Source organism: Selaginella moellendorffii, unplaced genomic scaffold (assembly GCF_000143415.4).
Source record: "Selaginella moellendorffii unplaced genomic scaffold, v1.0 SELMOscaffold_4, whole genome shotgun sequence".
In the NCBI taxonomy this organism is placed as follows: Eukaryota; Viridiplantae; Streptophyta; class Lycopodiopsida; order Selaginellales; family Selaginellaceae; genus Selaginella; species Selaginella moellendorffii.
Window position 1 is genome coordinate 491,279 of NW_003314265.1, and position 19,676 is coordinate 510,954.

The 19,676-nt window shown below is 48.4% G+C and overlaps 7 protein-coding genes across 18 annotated transcripts; 5 read left to right on the forward strand and 2 right to left on the reverse strand.

Annotated features, from left to right (window-relative positions):
• The first annotated feature begins 211 nt into the window (after positions 1-211).
• LOC112344430 lies at positions 212-2,438 on the forward strand. Of its 3 annotated transcripts, none has more exons than XM_024669168.1 (11): positions 212-575; positions 629-666; positions 743-832; positions 907-940; positions 998-1,056; positions 1,165-1,532; positions 1,606-1,649; positions 1,708-1,762; positions 1,844-1,898; positions 1,972-2,100; positions 2,164-2,438. In XM_024669168.1, exons 1-11 carry the CDS (start codon positions 408-410, stop codon positions 2,285-2,287), a joined length of 1,164 nt encoding a protein of 387 aa, XP_024524936.1. In that variant the 5' UTR covers positions 212-407; the 3' UTR covers positions 2,288-2,438. The 3 variants fall into 3 exon arrangements, with proteins under 3 accessions (XP_024524936.1, XP_024524938.1, XP_024524937.1); XM_024669170.1 differs by having other exon boundaries at positions 1,615-1,649; XM_024669169.1 differs by having other exon boundaries at positions 632-666.
• Positions 2,439-2,524: 86 nt separating this feature from the next.
• Positions 2,525-5,341, forward strand: LOC9655569 (splicing factor, arginine/serine-rich 19). The gene is made up of 6 exons (XM_002963933.2): positions 2,525-2,758; positions 2,821-2,953; positions 3,010-3,113; positions 3,175-3,346; positions 3,414-3,572; positions 3,643-5,341. The coding sequence occupies exons 1-6, from the start codon at positions 2,721-2,723 to the stop codon at positions 5,290-5,292; spliced, it is 2,256 nt and encodes a 751-aa protein (XP_002963979.2). The 5' UTR covers positions 2,525-2,720; the 3' UTR covers positions 5,293-5,341.
• LOC9655570 (ferredoxin) lies at positions 5,296-5,831 on the reverse strand. Its single transcript, XM_024669180.1, has one exon. It carries the CDS (start codon positions 5,807-5,809, stop codon positions 5,369-5,371), a length of 441 nt encoding a protein of 146 aa, XP_024524948.1. The 5' UTR covers positions 5,810-5,831; the 3' UTR covers positions 5,296-5,368.
• Positions 5,803-7,584, forward strand: LOC9654364 (peptidyl-prolyl cis-trans isomerase E). 4 transcript variants are annotated; one of them, XM_024669179.1, is made up of 5 exons: positions 5,803-5,985; positions 6,049-6,312; positions 6,612-6,834; positions 6,897-6,934; positions 6,988-7,584. In XM_024669179.1, coding segments are annotated over exons 1-4 (666 nt in total). In that variant the 5' UTR covers positions 5,803-5,807; the 3' UTR covers positions 6,898-6,934; positions 6,988-7,584. The 4 variants fall into 4 exon arrangements, with proteins under 4 accessions (XP_024524947.1, XP_002963980.2, XP_024524946.1 ...); XM_002963934.2 differs by having other exon boundaries at positions 6,892-6,934; positions 6,988-7,279; XM_024669178.1 differs by having other exon boundaries at positions 6,897-7,584.
• Positions 7,585-11,529: 3,945 nt separating this feature from the next.
• LOC9654366 (DNA-directed RNA polymerase I subunit rpa43) lies at positions 11,530-15,305 on the reverse strand. 5 transcript variants are annotated; one of them, XM_002964311.2, is made up of 8 exons: positions 15,142-15,305; positions 14,940-15,091; positions 14,751-14,863; positions 14,562-14,644; positions 14,357-14,494; positions 14,238-14,270; positions 14,138-14,170; positions 13,911-14,080 (listed from the first exon to the last, which is right to left on the reverse strand). In XM_002964311.2, exons 1-8 carry the CDS (start codon positions 15,303-15,305, stop codon positions 14,008-14,010), a joined length of 789 nt encoding a protein of 262 aa, XP_002964357.2. In that variant the 3' UTR covers positions 13,911-14,007. The 5 variants fall into 5 exon arrangements, with proteins under 5 accessions (XP_024524590.1, XP_002964357.2, XP_024524594.1 ...); XM_024668826.1 differs by having other exon boundaries at positions 13,923-14,080; positions 14,138-14,167; positions 14,238-14,267; XM_024668823.1 differs by having other exon boundaries at positions 13,923-14,080; positions 14,238-14,267.
• Positions 15,306-15,435: 130 nt separating this feature from the next.
• On the forward strand, positions 15,436-17,309 carry LOC112344290 (pentatricopeptide repeat-containing protein At2g35030, mitochondrial-like). The gene is made up of 3 exons (XM_024668724.1): positions 15,436-16,323; positions 16,435-16,826; positions 17,180-17,309. Exons 1-3 carry the CDS (start codon positions 15,436-15,438, stop codon positions 17,307-17,309), a joined length of 1,410 nt encoding a protein of 469 aa, XP_024524492.1.
• On the forward strand, positions 16,905-19,675 carry LOC9654367 (polyadenylate-binding protein-interacting protein 7). Of its 3 annotated transcripts, none has more exons than XM_024668838.1 (8): positions 16,906-17,129; positions 17,434-17,467; positions 17,611-18,041; positions 18,096-18,307; positions 18,365-18,761; positions 18,815-18,885; positions 18,946-19,070; positions 19,125-19,675. In XM_024668838.1, exons 3-8 carry the CDS (start codon positions 17,633-17,635, stop codon positions 19,417-19,419), a joined length of 1,509 nt encoding a protein of 502 aa, XP_024524606.1. In that variant the 5' UTR covers positions 16,906-17,129; positions 17,434-17,467; positions 17,611-17,632; the 3' UTR covers positions 19,420-19,675. The 3 variants fall into 3 exon arrangements, with proteins under 3 accessions (XP_002963982.1, XP_024524606.1, XP_024524607.1); XM_024668839.1 differs by having other exon boundaries at positions 18,111-18,307; XM_002963936.2 differs by lacking the exon at positions 17,434-17,467 and having other exon boundaries at positions 16,905-17,129.
• Position 19,676: the final 1 nt, after the last annotated feature.

Below are 19,676 nucleotides of genomic sequence, written 5' to 3' on the forward strand. Positions count from 1 at the left end.
ATAGTAGTCCCGGCATTTTGACAAGTGCGAATCAAGACAATCCAAAAGATGTTAAATGCCCAAGCTCGAACTGTTCCTTTCGGTATCTCCACCAGGAGACCCACTCGATCGAAAGAAACCCCAAAAAATAGAGAAAAAAAAAACACGACTGTTCCTTTGATCGTGTTGGTGTTCTCCTCTCTCGCATTTTTTTTCTCTTCTTTTCCTTGAACGAGTCAAGTTTTCGTGCGAATTTTTGGGAAAGCGAACGAGATCCAACTGTTGATGGACTCGAGGGTCTTTCCCTGGGAGGTTTCATCGCTGGATACAGGTGATGGGATTGTTAGTTTGTCACGGTTTTGGGGGAATTGGAGCAGCGCTCTTGAGATAGCGGAGTAAAAAGGAGGGACTTTTGCGCGGGTACAAGGATGATGGTGAGAAACACGAGCGAGGAAATGATCATCCGGAGTTTGATAGACGGCGGCTCCACTGCTACTCACGGTGCTGCTGCTGCTATTGCGTTTGAAAACATGGGCTTCATGCCTCACAGGGCCAGCAGCGAGGAGCTCTTCAATAGCTGGATTGCCAATTCAGAGGTTTGATCTTCCTGGTTTTCGCGAAACCATCTTTCTTAACTTTGGATTTCTAGCAGGGTGGCTTGCCCCCGCACACTCGTCCATCTCGCAAGTAAGAAAAGATGGAATTCACCTCTGATCTTCACGTTTTGTGTTTTGTTTTTGGTTCTTCCCTCGAAACTCATCAGGATGTCGTCTGAACTTGCTGCTCTACTCGCCCAGCAACAAGGAATGGATCACGGCTTGTATCTTCAAAGCGATCACAACGCAAAGTCAAGGTGAGATCAAAGTTTCGATTTTGATGCGATTTACTAATATTCCTTCTTCTTCTTCCTGGTTTTTCGTTTGAAAGATCACAGCAGCAGCAAGAATATCCATCGTTGCAGGTACTACTTGCTTGCTCTGATAATTCAATCAAACTCAATCCATTTTCTATATGTTAGGCACTAAGCTGGTTTCAAACTTCTCAACCCATGACTCGAAGCCGTTCCACAGAGCTCAGGTCATAAAAGAAAACTTCCCTCTCGTTTCTATACCAAAAAGAAAAGCAAAAATTCAGGAAAAAAAAAAAAACTAAACTTTGCGGAAACAAATCATTGTTTCTTTGCAGGCGCCGCTACCTTGAGATGCAAAGGCAAGATTTGTCGTCGGGAGCAAAGCCAACCGAGCAAAGTTTCCTTCCGTGGCCCGATAATCTCCCCCAGCATGATCACAACTCGTCAGTCTCCACAGTCTCCACGGTCGTAAACATGCTCAAGGGATCATTGGAGAAGAAGAGAGTATCAAAAGAGCTACAACACCACTGCCAGGCCGAGCAACACGAACTCCATCAGCAGCAAAACGCTGTCCAGGACGCAAGTTTCATGTTTCGGCTGGCGAACCCGAGCGAGTCCTCGGGTGGCAACGACAACAATTCGTGCCCCGCTACTCCAAGCCAGATCCATCTCTTCCACGATCAACAGGCGGGCCGAGCGATAAGTGAGTCGAAATATCTCCCAAGTTTGGGTGATGAGCTTGTTCTTAGCGCGATTTTCTTCTCATTTTGTGCCAGTTTTTGCAGGCAATAACGACTTGCAGACTGAAGATCAACACAAGGTCTGGTTTTTCTCTGGTGTTTTTTCTTTCTCTTTGTGACTTAAGTATCATATTGCAGAAGCAGCAACCACAGCTCTCGCGAGCAGGATCGATCACATCTTCTGGAAGATCTGGTATTTCTTCATATATTTATTTGTCAAAGTCTTGCAGCTTTTGATTTTTGAGATTCATAAGCTTCAAATGTGACTTTTCAGGTATGGAAGCTTCGGACGTTTCGACCAAGAAGCGACGAGTAGAACGCAAGAGAATGTAAGACATTCCATCACTAAGCTCCGCTTAGAGTTATTCGATTCTAAAAAATTCTTCTTTTCTGGAATTCCAGGATGGTGGAAGCCAAAGGAAGATCGTCAGTCCCAGCGATGCCTTCCGACATGCAAGCAGCGATCAAGCGCTCGGATGCACTAGAAAAGGAAGTTCGATCTTTGAAGCTCAACCTTTCCTTCATGAACAGGTGATTCACAAGGCTCTAGCGTAGAAAAACTTCGCTCAAGCTTGAAAGTTTGTATCTCTACAGGAAGGATTCCGAGCAGACAAAGCGAATCGAGGAGCTGGAGAAGCAAAACGAGGAGCTCTTGCGAGAAAAGAGCCGACTAACCGAGGAGTTGGATCAACTAATCTCTTCGAGATCAACATGGTAGAAAAACAAAGTCATAACTCACAGTACAAAAAAACGTAAATATTGCAACAAGAGAGAGAGAGATGGAGAGGAAAAAACAAATCTACGAAGAGACGAAGAAACCAAGCACTAAGTCTTTCCTTACAGCGACTTTGAAACAAAGAGAAGAAAATTATTCCACGGCTTTGTGGGAATGACGTGCCGGAATATTCGTGGTGACTAGACGGTGGCGGAAGGCTCGGTCCCTTGTCTTTCCATTGCGCGTCCCGCGGGGTGTTTAGAGTCCTTTCTAAAGCGGTGATAGCTAGGGCTCGCGCCCGGGAGCTCCAGCCGCGGACAAAGCGCGAGCGTTTCTTGCTGATTGATCATCCCGCGCTTTCTCCATCGATCGATGCGTCGTTCTTTAGTTTAATGTTTATCGCGGCGGCTTTGGCGGATCTAATCTTCTCGCGGCGATGTTCGGTGGGAGCGGCAGCTCCAAGGCGACGAAATGGTGAGTGTTCTTCTTTCTCGTCTTGGGATTTCATGACAATTTCCTCCATGGCTGCGCCGCAGCAAGACGCAATTGCGACTGGTGGTGTCGCGGATCAAGATTCTACGCAACAAACGCGAAATCCAAGTCAAGCATTTGCGGCGGGATGTGGCCCAGCTCCTCCAGAACAAGCAGGATGGAAATGCACGCACTCGGGTATGGAGACTTTGGGATTTTTTCCTCTTTCGTTTTGGCCTTAAGATCTCTCACAGGTTGAGCACGCGATTCGTGAACAAAACATGGTCGATGCCTACTCGCTCATCGAAGGATACTGTGAGTTTCTAGCGTCAAGAATCCAGAGTATCAGTGGAAAGAAGTAAGACCCCACAATTATTGGTTTCCTTTTGCGCGTTTAACACTATCTTATCCCTTTGCAGGGAATGTCCTCCGGAGCTCAAGGAGGCCATCGCCAGTTTGATTTATGCTGGACCGAGGTGTGCGGATTTGCCGGAGTTGCTGGAGATACGGTCGATTTTCAGCGCCAAGTATGGGAAGCAGTTTATCGCTACTATAGTGGAGCTTCGTGTTGGTTGTGGAGTTGGCAAGAAGGTGAGATTTTTTTTTTCTTCAGGGAGAGTATCCAGTAACTGGTTTCACTTTTTGTTTGTACGTGTAGATTGTGGAGAAGCTATCAACACAACCTCTCACTGCAGCCATGAAGCTAAACTTCATGGCTGAAGTTGCGAAGGAGCACAACGTGAATTGGCAGCCCGCGGACTTGTCTCTTCCTGCCGAGGCACCTGATACACCTCCGAAACAACAACAAAAGCCTACGGTAAGCACGCTTTTCTTCTTCTGTTTCAATGCCTATGCCTATAATCTGCTCAAATGTGGTGTCACATCAGCAACCGCAGCAAACCAACAGTAGCAGCTCTCCAACGTCGCCGCTTGACAAAAGACCTGTTATTCCTGCCGCTCAACCGGCCGTTCAGCCGGCCCGTGCTCAACAAGAGTCCAAGTCCGATTCTGACGACGATGAACCTGTTTCAAAGCCTTCGGCATCTCGTCCCGTTCAAAAACCCGGCCATCAGCAACAGTTCATTCCGTTCGTTCCACCAACTCCAACGGCAACAGTGAGTAGCGTTCCAGATCCTTACGCACAGTACACAAAAGGGATTGTCAATCCTTACGCTCACAAAGCTGCACCGCCCCCACCACCTCCACCTCCACCGCCACCGCCACCACCACAGCAAATGACTGATGATCCTTACAGCGAGTACAGGAAGCAGTTCAGTGGGAATCATGCCTACGCAGACGTTGCAACTGCCGCGGAAGCCGCTGCTCAGTCTGCTGATCATGCTGCTGCGGCTGCTCGAGCTGCTGCAACTCTTGCTCACAAGCATCTCTCGCGGGAGACTTCAATGACTTCAGAAGCGGATCAGGGAAAAGCTCGGGTCAGGGAACTCGACTTGGTGGCGAATCTGGAGGATAGAGTAGCATCCTACATCAGAGCCCACGCAAACGATACGGACTCGTCGGAATGGGAAACTCCGACTCCACTGGCAAAGCAGCAATCCTCGCCAATATTGAACCCAAGCAGGAACTTGCAGAGAGAAGCGGAGCTAGCTGAAAGACATGGTTCAATCAGAAAGTCGCATACCACTGATGGGATTAACATGGAAGAACATCAAAGATGGAGGCATACTGCAGGCGATGAAAATGACCTCAGTCCAGTGAAGCAGAAGGCGGGTAGTCCTCTTGGAATGCGAACTGACCATTTCGACAACAGCTTGTTTAGAAGTGAGCCCGCCGAGAAGAGAGAGGAGGCGGGGAGTCCTCTTGGAAAGCCAGTGTTTGATCACTTTGGCGGTACAGAGGAGAATCGGAGCTCCAGCGTGATGTCTACACCAGGATCTTCTTATGACCATCGGCCAGTATATGATCATTCGAGGCCAACAAGATACGACGAAGAGCCCGAGCAAACTTTCAACAGAAGAGCAGAAACATTAGCAACTCGACCTTTTTATGATCATCAGCGCGATGAGATCAAGCTCAAGCCAGTTTATGATGAAGCTCCAGCGGTGGTTTCCAGACTGGATTCGTTCACTTTAAACATGGAGACGATGCACGGGAGCGTCCTGTCCAGGACCGAGAAGCTGTTTGAGAAAGAAGACTCGGATCACTCGTCTCCAGCGCCGAGATCGAGCCGGCGAGCCCAATCAAACTTCCGGAGAAGCTTTGACGTTGATGATTCGGGAGACGAAGAAGAGTCAAGCACCAGCTTTGAGAGTGAAGCCAAATCGGCAGCATCGTCCATTCCCGCGGCTCCATCTCAAGAACAACAGCCACCATCGTCGCCATGGCGATCGCGACCTCCTCCAACTCGCCCGCCTCCAACGCTCCATCTCCAGCAAACCGAGAATCTCGATCCCAGTGGCAAGCACCTGGATGTCCAGAAGCAATTCCACGGCCACAGCGAGCAGTCATTGCCGCCACCGCCATCGATGAGGACGCACAGGCTCGGTGGAGCAAGCGTTAGAACGCGACGCAAGTAAATATGTGTAGCAAATTTGAGATTTTTAAAATTTGAAAATTAGCGCGCGACCCCCTGCATTTAGGGTTCTTTCTCTGCTAGAGGAGAGAGGCGACCAATTCGTCCTCGGCGTGAGTGATGACGACCAAATCGCTTGTTGGGTAGGCGATGCAAGTGAGCACGAAGCCCTGATCGATGTGCTCGTAGCCCATAAACGCATTTCCGCCCTGATCCACGCTGCCCATCTCTAGTTTTCCTGCGCAAGCAGGGCAAGATCCTGCGCGGCAGAAGAATGGGAGCTCCAAGTTCGCATCCTCGGCGGCGTCCAGGATGCTCTTATCGTCAGGGCAAGAGATCATCTTCTCACCTAGGGGCATTTTCAACAAGACTCTGTATGCTGTCGCTCGGATCGCAAAAGAGGGCTTTAATCGCTCCCTGCGGCTTTGGAGTTCGATCCCAATGGCAGCTCTTCGGCGAAGATCGAGGCCCAGATTGGAAAACACTGTTCTAGGATGATCGCCCAGTGCCAGTGCTGCCATGAGCCAAATGAAGGTTGGGATTTTTTCTGGGCGTGTTCTTGACCATACACGTGGCAATCTGCCACGTGTACCAATGCTGAAGAACCCTAAAGTTTTTGCCGTAAAAGCCCTAAGGTTTTTGGCGCAGAGTTCTTGGAGAATGGCGGTGCCGAATCCAAAGACGGCGCTCTATGTCGGTAAGCGCGACTGCTCCGGTGTGTTTGATTGCGTGTGTTTCTTTCGCGATTTTTGGACAACAGGAGGCTTGGATGAGAATGTGAACGAGGAGGTTCTCCACGCGGCTTTCATTCCATTTGGCGACATCAAGGACGTGACAATGCCGCTGGATCAAGGCACGCAAAAGCACCGGGGCTTTGGATTCGTCACGTATTTGGAGAGGGACGATGCAGCGGCTGCCATGGACAACATGCACAACTCGGAGCTCTTTGGCAAAGTGTTGACGGTGAATTACGCACAGCCCATGAAGATCAAGGGAGGAGAACAGGGCTGGGCATCTCAACCAAGTGAGTTTTCTTCCATTTCCTTTCTTCCTCGGTTATTTGTCGTTAGATTGAGGTACACATTTATTTGGAATATCTTCCTTTATGTGGATTTAGACTCCTTTTCATTTTCTTCACGAGTTTTTCATTCTTATAAGAAGCCAGTTGTTTTCTCTTCTCTACTTCTCTTGCGTTTGGTTCACTCCATACTTTGTTTGTCAGTTCTCTCTCAACTATTACTTTTCTTCTTGTCTCTTTAATTTTGCTTTGCTATTTGTTTCGTGAGAGCTTCGTCTTAACTTGTTGGAATTCTGTCTTTGCAGTTTGGGCGGATGCCGATACGTGGTTTGAGCGTCAACAGCGGGAGCTAGAGATGAAGAAGCTCAAGGCCGAGCAGGATGCGACAGTCAAGGCAGCTCAAGAGGCTGAGAGAAAGAAGCTCTTGGATGCCCTCGAGGGAGAAGTGGAAGAACCAGAAGAGCCAGAAGTCACAATGCCTGTTGACCCTGCGATCATGCAAGGGACGCAAGAAGCAGAGGTCCCTTGGTATGCATTCTTTTTTTCTTGTGTCCTTGCGTTTGGTGTCTGATCTTTCCCTTACAGAGCAGAACAGTGTACTTCTCTTCTGGATTGTCTGGAACTGCAGGTAGTTTGATCTGTAATCTTTTTAGTTATTCGGTGTTTGATGAATGTTGTCAGGTCTTCCACGTTCCTATGAAAAAAAAAAAACAGGAGCATTGTATGCGTGGCTCAGAAGTGAAGGTCAGTATGGGTCGGCTGGAAGAATGACGACCTTTGGAGGACTAGGAGGACTTAATGGACTTGGAGGACATGCACTTCTCACGGCAGTTGTGGATGTATAGGTTGACTAGCTCCTTCTGCTTCAGCCACTGTTGCTGGAGAACAGCCGAAATCTGTGGAGAACAGACAATGTGAAAGTTTGTATGGAAGAGAAAAAGCAAACTCTGATCTATCGGATCTTAGAGAAGCAGCGCTGTGTGTTGTTGTGAACAAGAGCAGCAGCGGCAGTTTCAGTCAATCAAGAGCCATTACCTTTGCTTTGCTTTAGAACTATCTTTTCTTCCAACCTTTGCGGGGATGAGCTCTTCCTTGAGAGTTATTTTATACACAAGGTATAGTTTTAGGCACGCCTAAAGTCCTCGGGCAATAGGTTGTCAAGGAGGTTTCTTCGATCGAACGGACAACCAAGGAAGAAATATCTAGTGGAAAGAATTTATAAAACTGAATTGAAGCAAATGGCTCTCAAAGAAATCAATTGAAATCTTTAACGCTAAAGTCTTGTGATCAAGAAACTATTTTATAAGAAGCAAGGACACGAGAGAAAAGATCCATTTCTTGTGTTTCTTGTATGATCACTGTATCTATAACTTCGGGTTCTTCCGGTTGGAATTCCACTTCTCCCTCCAACTCATAACACATTTTCAGGGTGGCCATTGTAGCTGATTGAGCAGCAACGCCATAAGTGACCATCTGATTATAAAAAATAGTTTCTTGATTCTGAAACTGTTTTTTTCTCTTTCTTAGTTTATTTATTTGGTTAATTATGCGTTTAACATGTTTTTATGCAGTGAATCGGCGACGATGGCACTGAATCCAGCCGGCCTGCAAATGTGTTACGAGTTGGAGGAGGGCCTGGAACGATCTTTCCATTTGAAGGAGTTCCAGATCTCACAGCTTGGTTGGTGTCAATGCTTGGAGGAGATCCATTTTCGAATGCACTAACGTGTTTTGGTCCTGGGTGGATAGGCGAGCTCCTCCGTTTGATCACTGCTGGGAGTATATTTTCTTTATTCACTGCTGGGTGTATAGGCGAGCTCTTTCCTTTGAGCATTGTTGTCGCTACCGGGATCTCGAGATTGTAAGCCTGCGAGAGCTGGACCGTGAAATCCTGCAAGAGTTTTCGATGATGCAGTGCTCCTGCTTCATCAGCAGAAGAAACGAGAGAAGCAGCGGAAGCTCCAACGTGTTCCTGGTGGATCTCTCCAGCCAGTAGCAGCAGCAGCAGCAGCAGCTGGAAGATCAGACGAGTCTCCATGCTCCGACACTTCCGAGTGCTTTGGCTTTGATCTCCTCCAACTCTGGACAACGTTTGTTCTTCCTGCTCAAATGGGATCGCTTGCTCTTTCCAACTTTTGCTAGACTTCCAGTTCCAATGGGATCGCAACTTTTGCTCTTCCCGTTCCAATGGGATCGCTTCTTCTCACTTGGAGATACCCCAGCTTCATTAATGGCTTTTATACACGGTTACTCCTCTCCATCCGTCCCGGAAAAACTTTGAAAAATCATCCGTCAAAAACACGCTGTTTCGTTTGAACGAGAATCTCGTTCCCTCCCGGTAAAACAAAAACATTCCTGAACTTTGAATCCTCGCCTACGAACGAAAGTAACAAGGCGACGTATGGAAGTTGTAGAGCAAAACGGAGGAAGTTTCCAGCCCATGTAAGTCAAGTCCAACTCTCGCTACTTCTTTCCCCGATGCTGCCCAAACGAAACTCGTCCACAGTAGCGTGTCCGGCTCGTATGGCATGTGTAGAATGAGATCCATGGCGAGAGATGGCGGATCGCTACTCATACCATACGGCTCGTATGGCATGTGTAGAATGAGATCCATGGCGAGAGATGGCGGATCGCTACTCATACCATCCGGCTCGTATGGCATGTGTAGTCGTGGATCTGGCCACACTGCCCCATGGCGTTGACCATGCAGCTGTAGTGCTCCCGTGGCGGTCAGACCAAAGTCAAATGCCATTGACCTCCACCTGGCGCTGCCGGGGCTCCCCGTTGACTTATGGCGACCAGGGTGGCGGTCATCGTGATGCAGTTGGGTGGCACTATGAGGAGCATCTCGTGAAACAGGGAGAGCGCCTCTTGGGCCATTCGGTGGTTAGTAAGCGCCAAGCATTGCGTTCCTCCATGTTGTCAAACAGATTCTTCGCCTGCTAGCACTGTGAATATGCAGAGAGCATCGTGTTCCAGGACGTGAGGTCCTTGTGTGGCATTGTATGAAACAAGAATTGAGCGTTTTCAAGATGCCCAATTTTGGGCATATGCCGCGAGCACTCACAACGTTGTAGCGGTTAAACAGGAACTGACTCTCCATTCATGGACACAAGCAAAGAAACCAGAGAAATCAAGAGAAATCAACCTCTGCACCATAACACATTACAGGACACCCGGCGCGCTCACATCCAGCACCCATCACTTCTCTCCTCCAATCCTCTCTCTCCAACCAAGAACACTCGCTCGCGTCAACCTTCGGTTAGGGTTCGACTAAACTGGACACAAGCTTGCAAGGCATATGTCGTTAGAATGGTACTAGGCTCCCGGGGCAGTGTCGAAGCAGTCCAGCCGCACTCTGGCCATTTGTGGACATTCATTCGAACCCTAAAGTTTCTTGGAGAATGGCGGCGCCGAATCCAAAGACGGCGCCGGTGCTAGCGTGTGTTTGATCGCATTGTTTCTTCCGAGAATGTGAACGAGGGGATTCTCCACGGGTTTCATTCCGTACATCAAGGACAATGCCCCTGAATCAAGGGACGATGGGGCGGTGGCCATGGACAACATGCACAACTCGGAGCTCTTTCGCTAAGTGTTGACGGTGAATTACCCGCAGCCCATGAAGATCAAGGGAAGAGAACAGGGCTAGGCATCTCAACCAAGTGAGTTTTCTCTTCCATTTCCCTTCTTCCTCGTTTTTTTTTGCGTTAGAGTATATGGATTTGCTGAAGATTTCTTTTCTTTTTCTTCTTGTTCTTAATTCTTCATTCCTATACGAAGTCAATTGTTTTCTCTTTAATACTTCTCTTGCCTTTGGTTCACTAGATACTTTGTTTGTCAGTTCTTTCTCTAAACTATTACTTTTCTTCTTGTCTCTTTGATTTTTCATTGCTATTTGTTTCACGACAGCTTCGTCTTACCTTGTTGATTTGGAATTCTATCTTTGCAGTTTTGGCCGATGCCGATACATGGTTTGAGCGACAGCAGCGGGAGCTAGAGATGAAGAAGCTCAAGGCCGAGCAGGATGCCACGGTCAAGGCGGTGCAAGAGGCCGAGAGGAAGAAGCTCTTGGATGCCCTCGAGGGAGAAGTGGAAGAACCGGAAGAGCCTGTCCTTGGTCTTTCCCTTACAGAGCAAAATAGTGTGCAGAAATCTGGAACTGGAGGTAGTTTGATCTGTAAGGAAATCTTTCTAGTTATACAGTGTTGATATACGCCATAAGTGACCATCTGATTATAAAAAATAGTTTCTTGATTCTGAAACTGTTTTTTTTTCTCTTTCTTGGTCTTGTGGTCAAGAGTCAGAGTTTATTTATTTGGTTGATTATGCGTTTAACATTGTTTGACGCAGTTAATCGGCGACGATGGCGCTGAATCCAGCCGGCCTCCAAATGTGTTACGAGTTGGAGGAGGGCCTGGAACGATCTTTCCATTTGAAGGAGTTCCAGATCTCATAGCTTGTTTGGTGTTAATGCTTGGAGGAGATCCATTTTCGAATTCACTAGCGTGTTTTGGTCCTGGGTGGATAGGCGAGCTCCTCCGTTTGATCACTGCTGGGATTATAGGCGAGCTACTTTCTTTATTCACTGCTGGGTGTATAGGCGAGCTCTTTCCTTTGACCACTGTTGTCACTACCGGGATCTCAAGAGCCTGCGAGAGCTGGACTGTGAAATCCTGCAAGAGTTTACGATGATGCCGTGCTCCTGCTTCATCAGCAGAAGAAACGAGAGAAGCAGCGGAAGCTCCAACGTGTTCCTGGTGGATCTCTCCAGCCAGGAGCAGCAGCAGCAGCAGCAGCAGCTGGAAGATCAGACGAGTTTCCATGCTCCGACACTTCCGAGTGCTGTTGCTTTGATCTCCTCCAACGTTTGTTCTTCCTGTTCAAACGGGATCGCTTGCTCTCTCCAACTTTGCTAGACTTTTGGTTCCAATGGGATCGCAACTGTTGCTCTTCCGATTCCAATGGGATCCCTTTCTCTCACTTGGAGATACCCCAGCTTCATTAATGGCTTTTATACACGCTTACTCCTCTCCATCCGTCCCGGAAAATCTTTGATGACGTGCCGCATGCTTGCCCGTGCCGCGTGCTGCTGCCCGGCTGACGGGCGCCCGTCCGTCGTCCGTCATCCAGAACTGGGGGAACGGGAGTTCTTACCGCGGGGTACAAACTAGACCCTTGGATATGTTTCGTGTGCGCTCGTGGCGCGGTTAATTGAAGGGAGTGTCCGTCAAAACGCTGCTTCGTTCGAACGCGTTCCTTCCCCGTGCAACAAAAACAATTTCCTGGACTTTGAATCCTCGCCTACGAACGAAAGTAACAAGGCGACGTATGGAAGTTGTAGGGCAGAACGGAGAAAGTCTCCAGCCCGTGTAAGTCAGGCCCTTCTCTGGCTACTTCTTTCCCCGATGCTGCCCAAAAGAAACTCGTCCACAGAAGCGTGTCCGGCTCATATGGCATGTGCAGAATGAGATCCATGGCGTCGTGGATGTGGCCACCCTGCCCCAAGACGTTGACCATGCAGCTGTAGTGCTCCTTCGTGGCGGTCAGACAAAAGTCAAATGCCGTTGACCTCCACCGGGCGCTGGCGCTGCCGGGGCTCCCCCGTTGACTTATGGCGACCAGGGTGGCGGTCATCGTGATGCAGTTGGGTGGCACTGTGAGGAGCATCTCGTGAAACAGGGAGAGCGCCTCTTGGGACATTCCGTGGTTGGAGTAAGCGCCAAGCATTGCGTTCCAGGAGATTGTGTCGAGAGAGTCCATGTTGTCAAACAGAGTCTTTGCCTGGGAGGGGTCGCCGCACTGTGAATATGCAGAGAGCATCGTGTTCCAGGACGTGAGGTCCTTGTGTGGCATTGTATGAAACATGAATTGAGCGGTTTCAAGATGCCCAGTTTGGGCATATGCTGCGAGCATGGTATTCCACGTCACAACGTTGCGCTCCTTTGTTCTAAGAAACAAGCTTGCAGTGGCATCGACGTGGCCCTTTTGGGCATATGTCGTCAGCATGGTGTTCCACGTCACTAGGCTCTTTAGCTCTTCCGGGGCAGTGTCGAAGCAGTGACGGGCCTCATCTAGCCGTCCACTCTGGGCATTTGTGGTCAGGATGGCGTTGATTGACACCGAGTCCCATTCCTGCATAGAATAGAACACAGAGACTGCCATCTGAAGATCCCGGTTCTGGGAATATCCGCACAGGAGAGCGTTATGGGAGACAAGATTCCTCTCCTGCATTGAGTCAAAGAGTGCTTTAGCCTCTCGCATATTCCCGTCTTGGGCATATACCGAGAGCATCGTGTTGGATGAAATGAGGCTGTGCTCTTTCATCCTGTGGAACAAGTCTTTGGCATTGTTGAGCTCTGCATTGTGAAGGTAACCAGAAATCATTGAATTGTAGGAAACAATGCTTCTTTCTTCCATGGAATCAAACACAAGTTTTGCCTTTAGAGTCTGCCCGGCATGGGAATATCCAGATATAAGAGTGTTGATGGACACAATGTCGTGGGATGGCATCGAAGCAAATAAGTATTCTGCCTGGTCAAGATAGCCACCCTCAATATATGCGACTAGCATTGTATTCCACGCATAGAGGTTCCTTTCACACATTAAATCAAACACTTGCTTGGCTTTGTCCAGATACCCATTGCTTGAATATGCGGTTAGCATGATGACCCATGAGACAAGGTTATGCTCTGGCATCTTCTCAAATATTATTTCAGCATGCGTGACAGACGCAGCTCTACTGTAAGCATCTAGCATTGCAGACCAAGAAATGACATCTCTTTCATACATCGAGGAAAAAACTCTCTCAGCATCGGCAAGATGCCCACAATGAGAATATGCTGATAATAAGGCATTCCATACCACCAGGTCATGCTCTGGCATTTTGTTCCAGATTCTTGTGGCATCATCAACTTTCTGGGAATATGCCACCAAAATCACAGTCCATACAGAGAGATCGCTCACGGGCAATTGGTCGAAAAGAGCTTTCAAGTTGTAAAGGTTGTCACTAGCATGTAAGGTAAGCATGAGAGTTGATGATACAAGATCTCTCTCAGGCATCTTATCAAAAAGAGACCTCGCATCTTCAAGATTCCCGGATCGGGCATATGCCCGAAGCATCGCGGTCCAGCACCTCATGTCACGCTCTTGCATGGAATCAAACACCAGTTTCGCCTCTTTAATATACCCTCTTTGGGCATATGCGTTTAGCATGGTTGTCCAGCACACAACATTCCATTCGAACATTCTGTCAAAGAGGTCTTTAGCCTGGAAAAGTTGGCCGTGGCTTGCAAAGGCTGCAAGCATGGCGGACCACGAATGGAGATCTCTCTCGGGCATCTCCTCGAAGATCCTCTTTGCCCGAGAGAGATGCCCGTTTCGGGCATATGTAGTAAGCATGAACGTCCATGAGAATACGTCTTTGTTGGCGATGGACGTGAAGATGGAGAGAGCTTCATGGACTGCTCCGAGCTTCCCATACAAGTCGAGGAGCTTGTTCGAGGCATAAGTGTCGAGAGTCGAAGTAGCGCTTTGGAGAAGACGAGCGTGGGCTTGTTTTGCCGCTTTGAGAGTCTTGCAGCTTCCCAAGAGCTCGTTACATGATCTACGATCGAGCATTCGAGCGAGCCAGCTCTGTTAGAAAGACTTATAGCAGTACAGAAAAAAAAAACGATGAGAGAACTTAGAACCGGTCTGTAGAGATCAGTGTTCCTCGTCTTCTTGTACTTGTTCGCGTTTTCGTTTTTTCTTCTTGTGCTCCTTGCGTTTGCTGCTGCTGCAAATACATATAAAAAAATATCAATGATTTTAATCCCCGATGGAAGACAATTACCTCGGCTCGGCCTCGACCTTAAGCTTGCTGCTGCTGTAAAAACAAGAGAGAAAATAGAAAACTGGGAGTTTGACCATCTATCAATATAAACGTGGTCTACCTTGACTCGGCCTCGGTCTTTCGCTTGCTCCTGCTACAAAAACCAGAAAAAAAGAAAAAGACAAAAGAGAGGAGAGATCCGCGTAAACAAACAAGAAAACAAAAAAAATACCGGTTTACCTTTTCTCGCTAACAGGTGTTTGTTGTTCTTGCTGGGCCTCTTTGTCTTCCTCAAGACACGCGATCCAGTCTAAAGCACCAGTCTCCGGAGGAACAAGGGACCCGACGATGTCAATAAATTCATCCTCTTCCTGAACACTGACCCCATTAAAGACAAAAGCATGGCAGTCAGCTTGCTTGTTCTTGAGATAAATTTTGTGCCCACCTCTTAACTAGGAAAGAGACCCTGCTCCCAACTCTAATGCAATGCCGCTCATCGCTCTCGCTTATCCAAGTTTGCTCAGTAGCCTGTTGAAGTTAAGAGACAAAGAAGTAACTTAGCACTGTCACGAAAATTGAAGTTGAGGAACAAAGCACTAACTTAGATGGGAGAGAGAATGAAAGAGAAACTCACCACTTCATCGTAAAAGAGGTCTTGCCGGATGTCATTGATTCCTATTGCCGCGTTGAACAATCCCAAAACCAGCATTCCAATGTAATCCTTCTCGACTTTGTTTACTTTGCCTTCTGTCCTGTCCACAGCCAAGCGCCTAAAGCTCGTTTAGAATGATCGCGGCAAAGAAAACGAGAATGGAGCACGTACCGATGAGCATTCCCGCTTTTGGAGAGAAGAGAAGCAAATCGGCCTTTAGTCGCACAGTGAAGTAAGGAAGCAGCGGAAGGATCTTGTGGCCAAACTTTAAAATCTCTGGGCGAAAGTAGGCGAGAAGAACACCATCGAAGCTACTGTCGAATCTAAGAAAACCGAGGAAAACATGAGAAGAAGGAGCTAAAAACCACATTACTTGAGAAGCATCGAGTTGAGAACCTCTCGCACGGAAGCCTCGAGATTGGAGGCGCATTTCGGATGGAGATACATGCGAATGCGAGCGCTGACGGATCGAAGCCACTCCACTCCGTCTGGATCGTCCTCCTTCCCCGCGACGGCACAATGCACGGGCACAGCCATTCCCCACCAAAAACCCTAGCTGGGTTTAGGGCTCCATTTTTATTGAAACTTGAGCTTCCAGGTGGCTTTTAGACAGCCGTCGATACGCTATGCAAGGATCGACGGCCGAAGAAGCACGACATTTGTCTGAATGAATCTCAATGTCAAGGAGTTTGCTAGAGTATTAAAAGAGTGTGGAAACCAACGAGATTTTCTCAAAGCAAAGCATCTCCACAAGGTAATTCTCAGGAACAGTGAGTTCAACCACAACAAGTACCTCGCAAATCTTGTGATTGAAATGTATGGAAAATGTGGGAGCCTGGAGGATTGTCTTGCGGCTTTCTATGAGATCGAAAGGCCTAATGTCTTCTCTTGGTGCATTCTTCTCTCGGCATATGCCAGCAATGGGCATCTTCAGCAAGCCAAGGCTGTTTTCGATCTGATGCCGGAAGTAAACATCGTAGCCTGGACTTCGCTTCTGAAGTCATATGCAGATAATGGTTTGCTGCACGAAGCAGAAAGAATGTTTTGCGAAATCAAGGCCGTGTGTAACCTTGTCTGCTGGAATTGCATGCTCGCAGCATATGCCCAACACAACCGTTTCGAGAAAATGGATTCCATCTTTTCTGACATGCCTGCCCGTGATTTAATCTCATGGAACTCGGTACTTTGGGCAAATGCTGAGTTTTGCGGTTTCGGAAAGACCAAGACCATGTTCGATGCGATGCCCGAGTGGGATATTATTTCATATAATGTGATGCTTTTGGCACATACCCACACTGGGCATATCAACGACGTCGAGTCCCTCTTTGCTGCTATGCCCGAGCGCGACCTCGTCGGCTATAGCCAAGTCATTGCAGTACACATCGTGCACAAAGATCTAGACCGAGCGAAGTTGCTGTTTGATCAAATGCCGGAGCGAGACGTGATTTCTTCCACAAGATTGCTGCAAGGGTACGTGGAATCACGAGACTTCGAGGCAGCGACAGATTGCTTCAATGCTATGCATCAACTTAGCGTCCCGTCTTACAACTTAATGGTCGTGGCATATGCCCAAGAAGGGCATCTCGACTGGGCCCAAAGTGTTTTCCACGAGATTCCGGAGAGGAGCATCGTGTCGTGGACGTCGCTGGTTGAGGCATATGCCCAGAACGGGCATCTTGGCGACGCGAGAGAGATGCTCGAGAGGATGCCCGAGAGGAATGTGGTGGCCTGGACGGCCATGATCTCCTCGTATGCGCACAATGGCTATGGACGATTGGCAATTTCAATGTTTCGGGAGATGGAGGTTAGTGGTGAGGAGGCCAACGAGGTTACCATCTTGGGTGTTCTTCTGGCGTGTAACCACAAAGGAATGCTTGTTGAGTGCTTGGGTTGCTTCAAAGGGATCAAAGAGGACTATGGTGTTACTATGGTTGTGGATCACTATCTGGCAATGGTCGTGGTTTTGGGACGGCTTGGACATGCCAAAATTGCGAGAGATTTGCTGAATTCCATGCCTTTCATCGCTGACAATCCTCGAAGTTGGGAGATCTTCCTGAGGTTTTGTGAGGGATGGAATTGAGAAGCTTGAAGAAAAGTTTTGGATTTTTCAATAAATAAAAAAAGTTTAAGCGATTTAAAAGTCATGATAATTACACGTGTCCTTTAAAAGATGCATACCATAGTCATACCCATAGCCACATACCCATACCAAGAAGGAAGAACAAGGGTGAGCACATAATTATTGTCTCGCTCGAGCGCTCCTGCTCGCTCCGCCTCCGAATCCGCGCCTGGCGGGTGCTGCCAATCCCATCGCCGTGACGCCGCCGCTCATCTCGCGAGATTCTTCCGGATTGCGCATGGGTAAGTCCTCCTCTCCCCTCTCCGTGGAGAATTCTGGCGAGAATTTCTAGGGTTTTCGTGCCTCCCCTCTCTGTCCTGGAATGGATGCGTTCTGTGCCCGAGCAGCTGGAGGATTTGTTTTCTCCTGGCTGCCTCGAGGCAGTGGGCATTGACTTTGTGGAATTGGGTTCTCTGGGTTAGGGTTAGTGTGTGAATTTGTGTGTGGATGCCTTGGCTGAGCGTCTAGTTTTGTTTCTTCCCTCTTTAGTTTTTTTTTCTGTGGAGATCGGCTGTACAGATTTAATTTTTTCTGGATGGATGGCAGGAAATAGCGATTTTGGCAGCAGTTTTTAAGTGTTGTAAGATTTTTTTCCGTAGGAAGCTTAGCTTAGGCTATGGCTGCACTCTCATAGCTAGAGCTTGCTAGAAAAAAAAAACAAAAAAAAAAAAAAAACAAATTCAGCTTTTTTTCTCTCTCTCTGACACTCTTCTCATGTTTTAGGTGGAGGAATATTTTTGGGAGAATGTCACTTGTAACAAATCGGAGCAGTGGTTCTGCTGTTGCTCTAGACGAGCCTCCCGACAACGGATTGTCGAAGAAGCTTGCTCGGCTGAGCTTGAATCCTGATGCTCAGGAGTTTGTACCATCGTCCTCAAGAACATCAGTGAGTGCTGGAAACTCGGGCTCTAATGGTGCTGCTTCCGAGGCTAGAAGTAAAGCTAACGTTGACAGCTCCAGCAATCCCAACGCTTCCGATGACGAGTTTAGACAGTTTTGGCGATCGCAGCTCCCGGACGATCTCATTACCGACTCAGACTTTTCCTCGGAGATTTACTCGCCAACCAACCAATATGACCAGCAGCAGGCGCGCGACTTTGACGTAAATTTTGGTGGAAGAACTGGTGGCCCGCGAAGGAGCGAAAGAACAAATGGTTAGTACGCTCTTGAGTGTTATTATCCTTCTTATCAATCTGATGTTGTTTGAGGTTCCTATTCGCAAGACGAGAAGAGTGCTCACTCCTGGCCGGCTAATGGGAGTACTGATGGTTTGGAGTTGGAACAGTCCCCAGATGAGATTCACCCGCTTACTTTACTCGCGACCGAGTTTCCAAATTTTGGTGTCCAGAGCTTGTCCGACATTTATTCCGCTACCGGGTGTGACTTGAGCCTGACGATAGAGATGCTAACGCAACTCGAAGTAAGCTCCTTTTCTTTTTCGTTTCTGGTAGAATGTGACTCTTGCTTTTCATGTCAGCTTCAAGAGGAAGGTGCACCATCTCGACGTACTTCACGTCCGGCTGCTGTACCCTCCTTGACCCCTACAGATTTTCCATCTCTACCGGGTGTAGAAATTATCAACGGACTGTCGGGTCATCAAGAAACGCGTCCCATGAGTTCTCAAAGACCGATGGAGCTGGCTACTTCACTTCGCCGGTTTGGCCCTGGGGAACAAGGCATAGATTTTGCAGCGGTTGTGAGAAAACAGGCACAGCAGGCTGTTCATCAGCAACCTTCACATTGGCCATTCGAGAGAAGTGCTGGAGATATCACCATCGGGCCGGGGCGGTCTTCGGCGGCGCAGAGCCTCGGTGTCTATGGCTTTAACAGTCGTCCTCCGCAGCAACCCTGGCTTGAAACAGGAGAAGCTGTGGGTAAGTCCGTGACAAATCTCGGCCCAACTCTACCGTTTTCCATTGGATTGCAGCGAGCATGTACAGTGATATGAGGGAGGAAGCTCGGGACCATGCGCGTGTTCGAAATGCCTACTTTGAACAGGTACTTCGTTTTTCGAAGTTGGCTTGCTTAGTAGTTTCTCTCTCTCGTTTTTGTTTCCAGGCTCGACAAGCTTACCTTGTCGGCAACAAAGCACTGGCTAAGGAGCTGAGTGCCAAAGGCCAGTGGCACAACGAGCAAATGAAAAACGCTCATGGAAAAGCCGCTGAGGCCATCTTCCACCAGAGGTTCGTCTCTTTTTTTTCTCTCTCCAACTAAAAGTCCAAATGTTTCAACTCCAGGAATGCGTCGCTGCTTCATCTGGCTCGCGATGGCAACAGGATGATCGACTTGCACGGGCTTCACGTCGGCGAGGCGATCCCTCTGCTGCGGCGAGAGCTCTCGGCGCTGAGAATAGCGAGCCGAGTGACCTCCAAGCGGCAGTGTGTCTACGTTTGCGTGGGGACGGGCCACCACACCAAAGGCTCGCGGACTCCAGCTCGCGTGCCCATCGCCATTGAGCGGTATCTCGCCGAGGACGAGCGGCTCCAGTTCTCGGAGGTCCAGCCGGGGATGCTGCGGGTGTTTGTCCAGTGAAGCGACGAGCGAACAAACACGCGCGAGCAAAAGGCATCGCCAACTTTGTGAATTAACAACCTGTTTTGTTTTGTACACTTTGCAGCAGCACCAAGCAAGCAAGCAAGAAGGAGAAGTCACAGTTTCAACAAAGAACAAGAGAGAGAAGAGATTGAGAAGCCGAGAAAACATCATGGTCGTTTGTCATTGGAAGAATTTTTTGTATCGCTTTGGTAGCGTTAGCTATTTAATCTGTATATTATGTAAAAACACAAAAG

What these genes read in the sequence shown, in the direction of transcription:
- LOC112344430 (XM_024669168.1), top strand. Translation starts at nt 408, where the DNA reads ATGATGGTGAGAAACACGAGCGAGGAAATGATCATCCGGAGTTTGATA. An exon ending in CACACTCGTCCATCTCGCAA is followed by an intron (nt 667 to 742) that starts GTAAGAAAAGAT and finishes GAAACTCATCAG; the next exon opens with GATGTCGTCTGAACTTGCTG. An exon ending in CACATCTTCTGGAAGATCTG is followed by an intron (nt 1,763 to 1,843) that starts GTATTTCTTCAT and finishes GTGACTTTTCAG; the next exon opens with GTATGGAAGCTTCGGACGTT.
- LOC9655569 (XM_002963933.2), top strand. Translation starts at nt 2,721, where the DNA reads ATGTTCGGTGGGAGCGGCAGCTCCAAGGCGACGAAATG. An exon ending in AGCTCCAAGGCGACGAAATG is followed by an intron (nt 2,759 to 2,820) that starts GTGAGTGTTCTT and finishes GCTGCGCCGCAG; the next exon opens with CAAGACGCAATTGCGACTGG. An exon ending in GTTGTGGAGTTGGCAAGAAG is followed by an intron (nt 3,347 to 3,413) that starts GTGAGATTTTTT and finishes TTGTACGTGTAG; the next exon opens with ATTGTGGAGAAGCTATCAAC.
- LOC9654364 (XM_024669178.1), top strand. Translation starts at nt 5,808, where the DNA reads ATGAGCCAAATGAAGGTTGGGATTTTTTCTGGGCGTGTTCTTGACCAT. An exon ending in AAAGACGGCGCTCTATGTCG is followed by an intron (nt 5,986 to 6,048) that starts GTAAGCGCGACT and finishes TTTGGACAACAG; the next exon opens with GAGGCTTGGATGAGAATGTG. An exon ending in GGGCTGGGCATCTCAACCAA is followed by an intron (nt 6,313 to 6,611) that starts GTGAGTTTTCTT and finishes CTGTCTTTGCAG; the next exon opens with TTTGGGCGGATGCCGATACG.
- LOC9655570 (XM_024669180.1), bottom strand. Translation starts at nt 5,809, where the DNA reads ATGGCAGCACTGGCACTGGGCGATCATCCTAGAACAGTGTTTTCCAAT.
- LOC9654366 (XM_024668822.1), bottom strand. Translation starts at nt 13,923, where the DNA reads ATGCTCGATCGTAGATCATGTAACGAGCTCTTGGGAAGCTGCAAGACT.
- LOC112344290 (XM_024668724.1), top strand. Translation starts at nt 15,436, where the DNA reads ATGAATCTCAATGTCAAGGAGTTTGCTAGAGTATTAAAAGAGTGTGGA. An exon ending in TCCCGTCTTACAACTTAATG is followed by an intron (nt 16,324 to 16,434) that starts GTCGTGGCATAT and finishes GCATATGCCCAG; the next exon opens with AACGGGCATCTTGGCGACGC. An exon ending in AGTTGGGAGATCTTCCTGAG is followed by an intron (nt 16,827 to 17,179) that starts GTTTTGTGAGGG and finishes GAGAATTTCTAG; the next exon opens with GGTTTTCGTGCCTCCCCTCT.
- LOC9654367 (XM_002963936.2), top strand. Translation starts at nt 17,633, where the DNA reads ATGTCACTTGTAACAAATCGGAGCAGTGGTTCTGCTGTTGCTCTAGAC. An exon ending in AAGGAGCGAAAGAACAAATG is followed by an intron (nt 18,042 to 18,095) that starts GTTAGTACGCTC and finishes ATGTTGTTTGAG; the next exon opens with GTTCCTATTCGCAAGACGAG. An exon ending in GAGGCCATCTTCCACCAGAG is followed by an intron (nt 19,071 to 19,124) that starts GTTCGTCTCTTT and finishes TTTCAACTCCAG; the next exon opens with GAATGCGTCGCTGCTTCATC.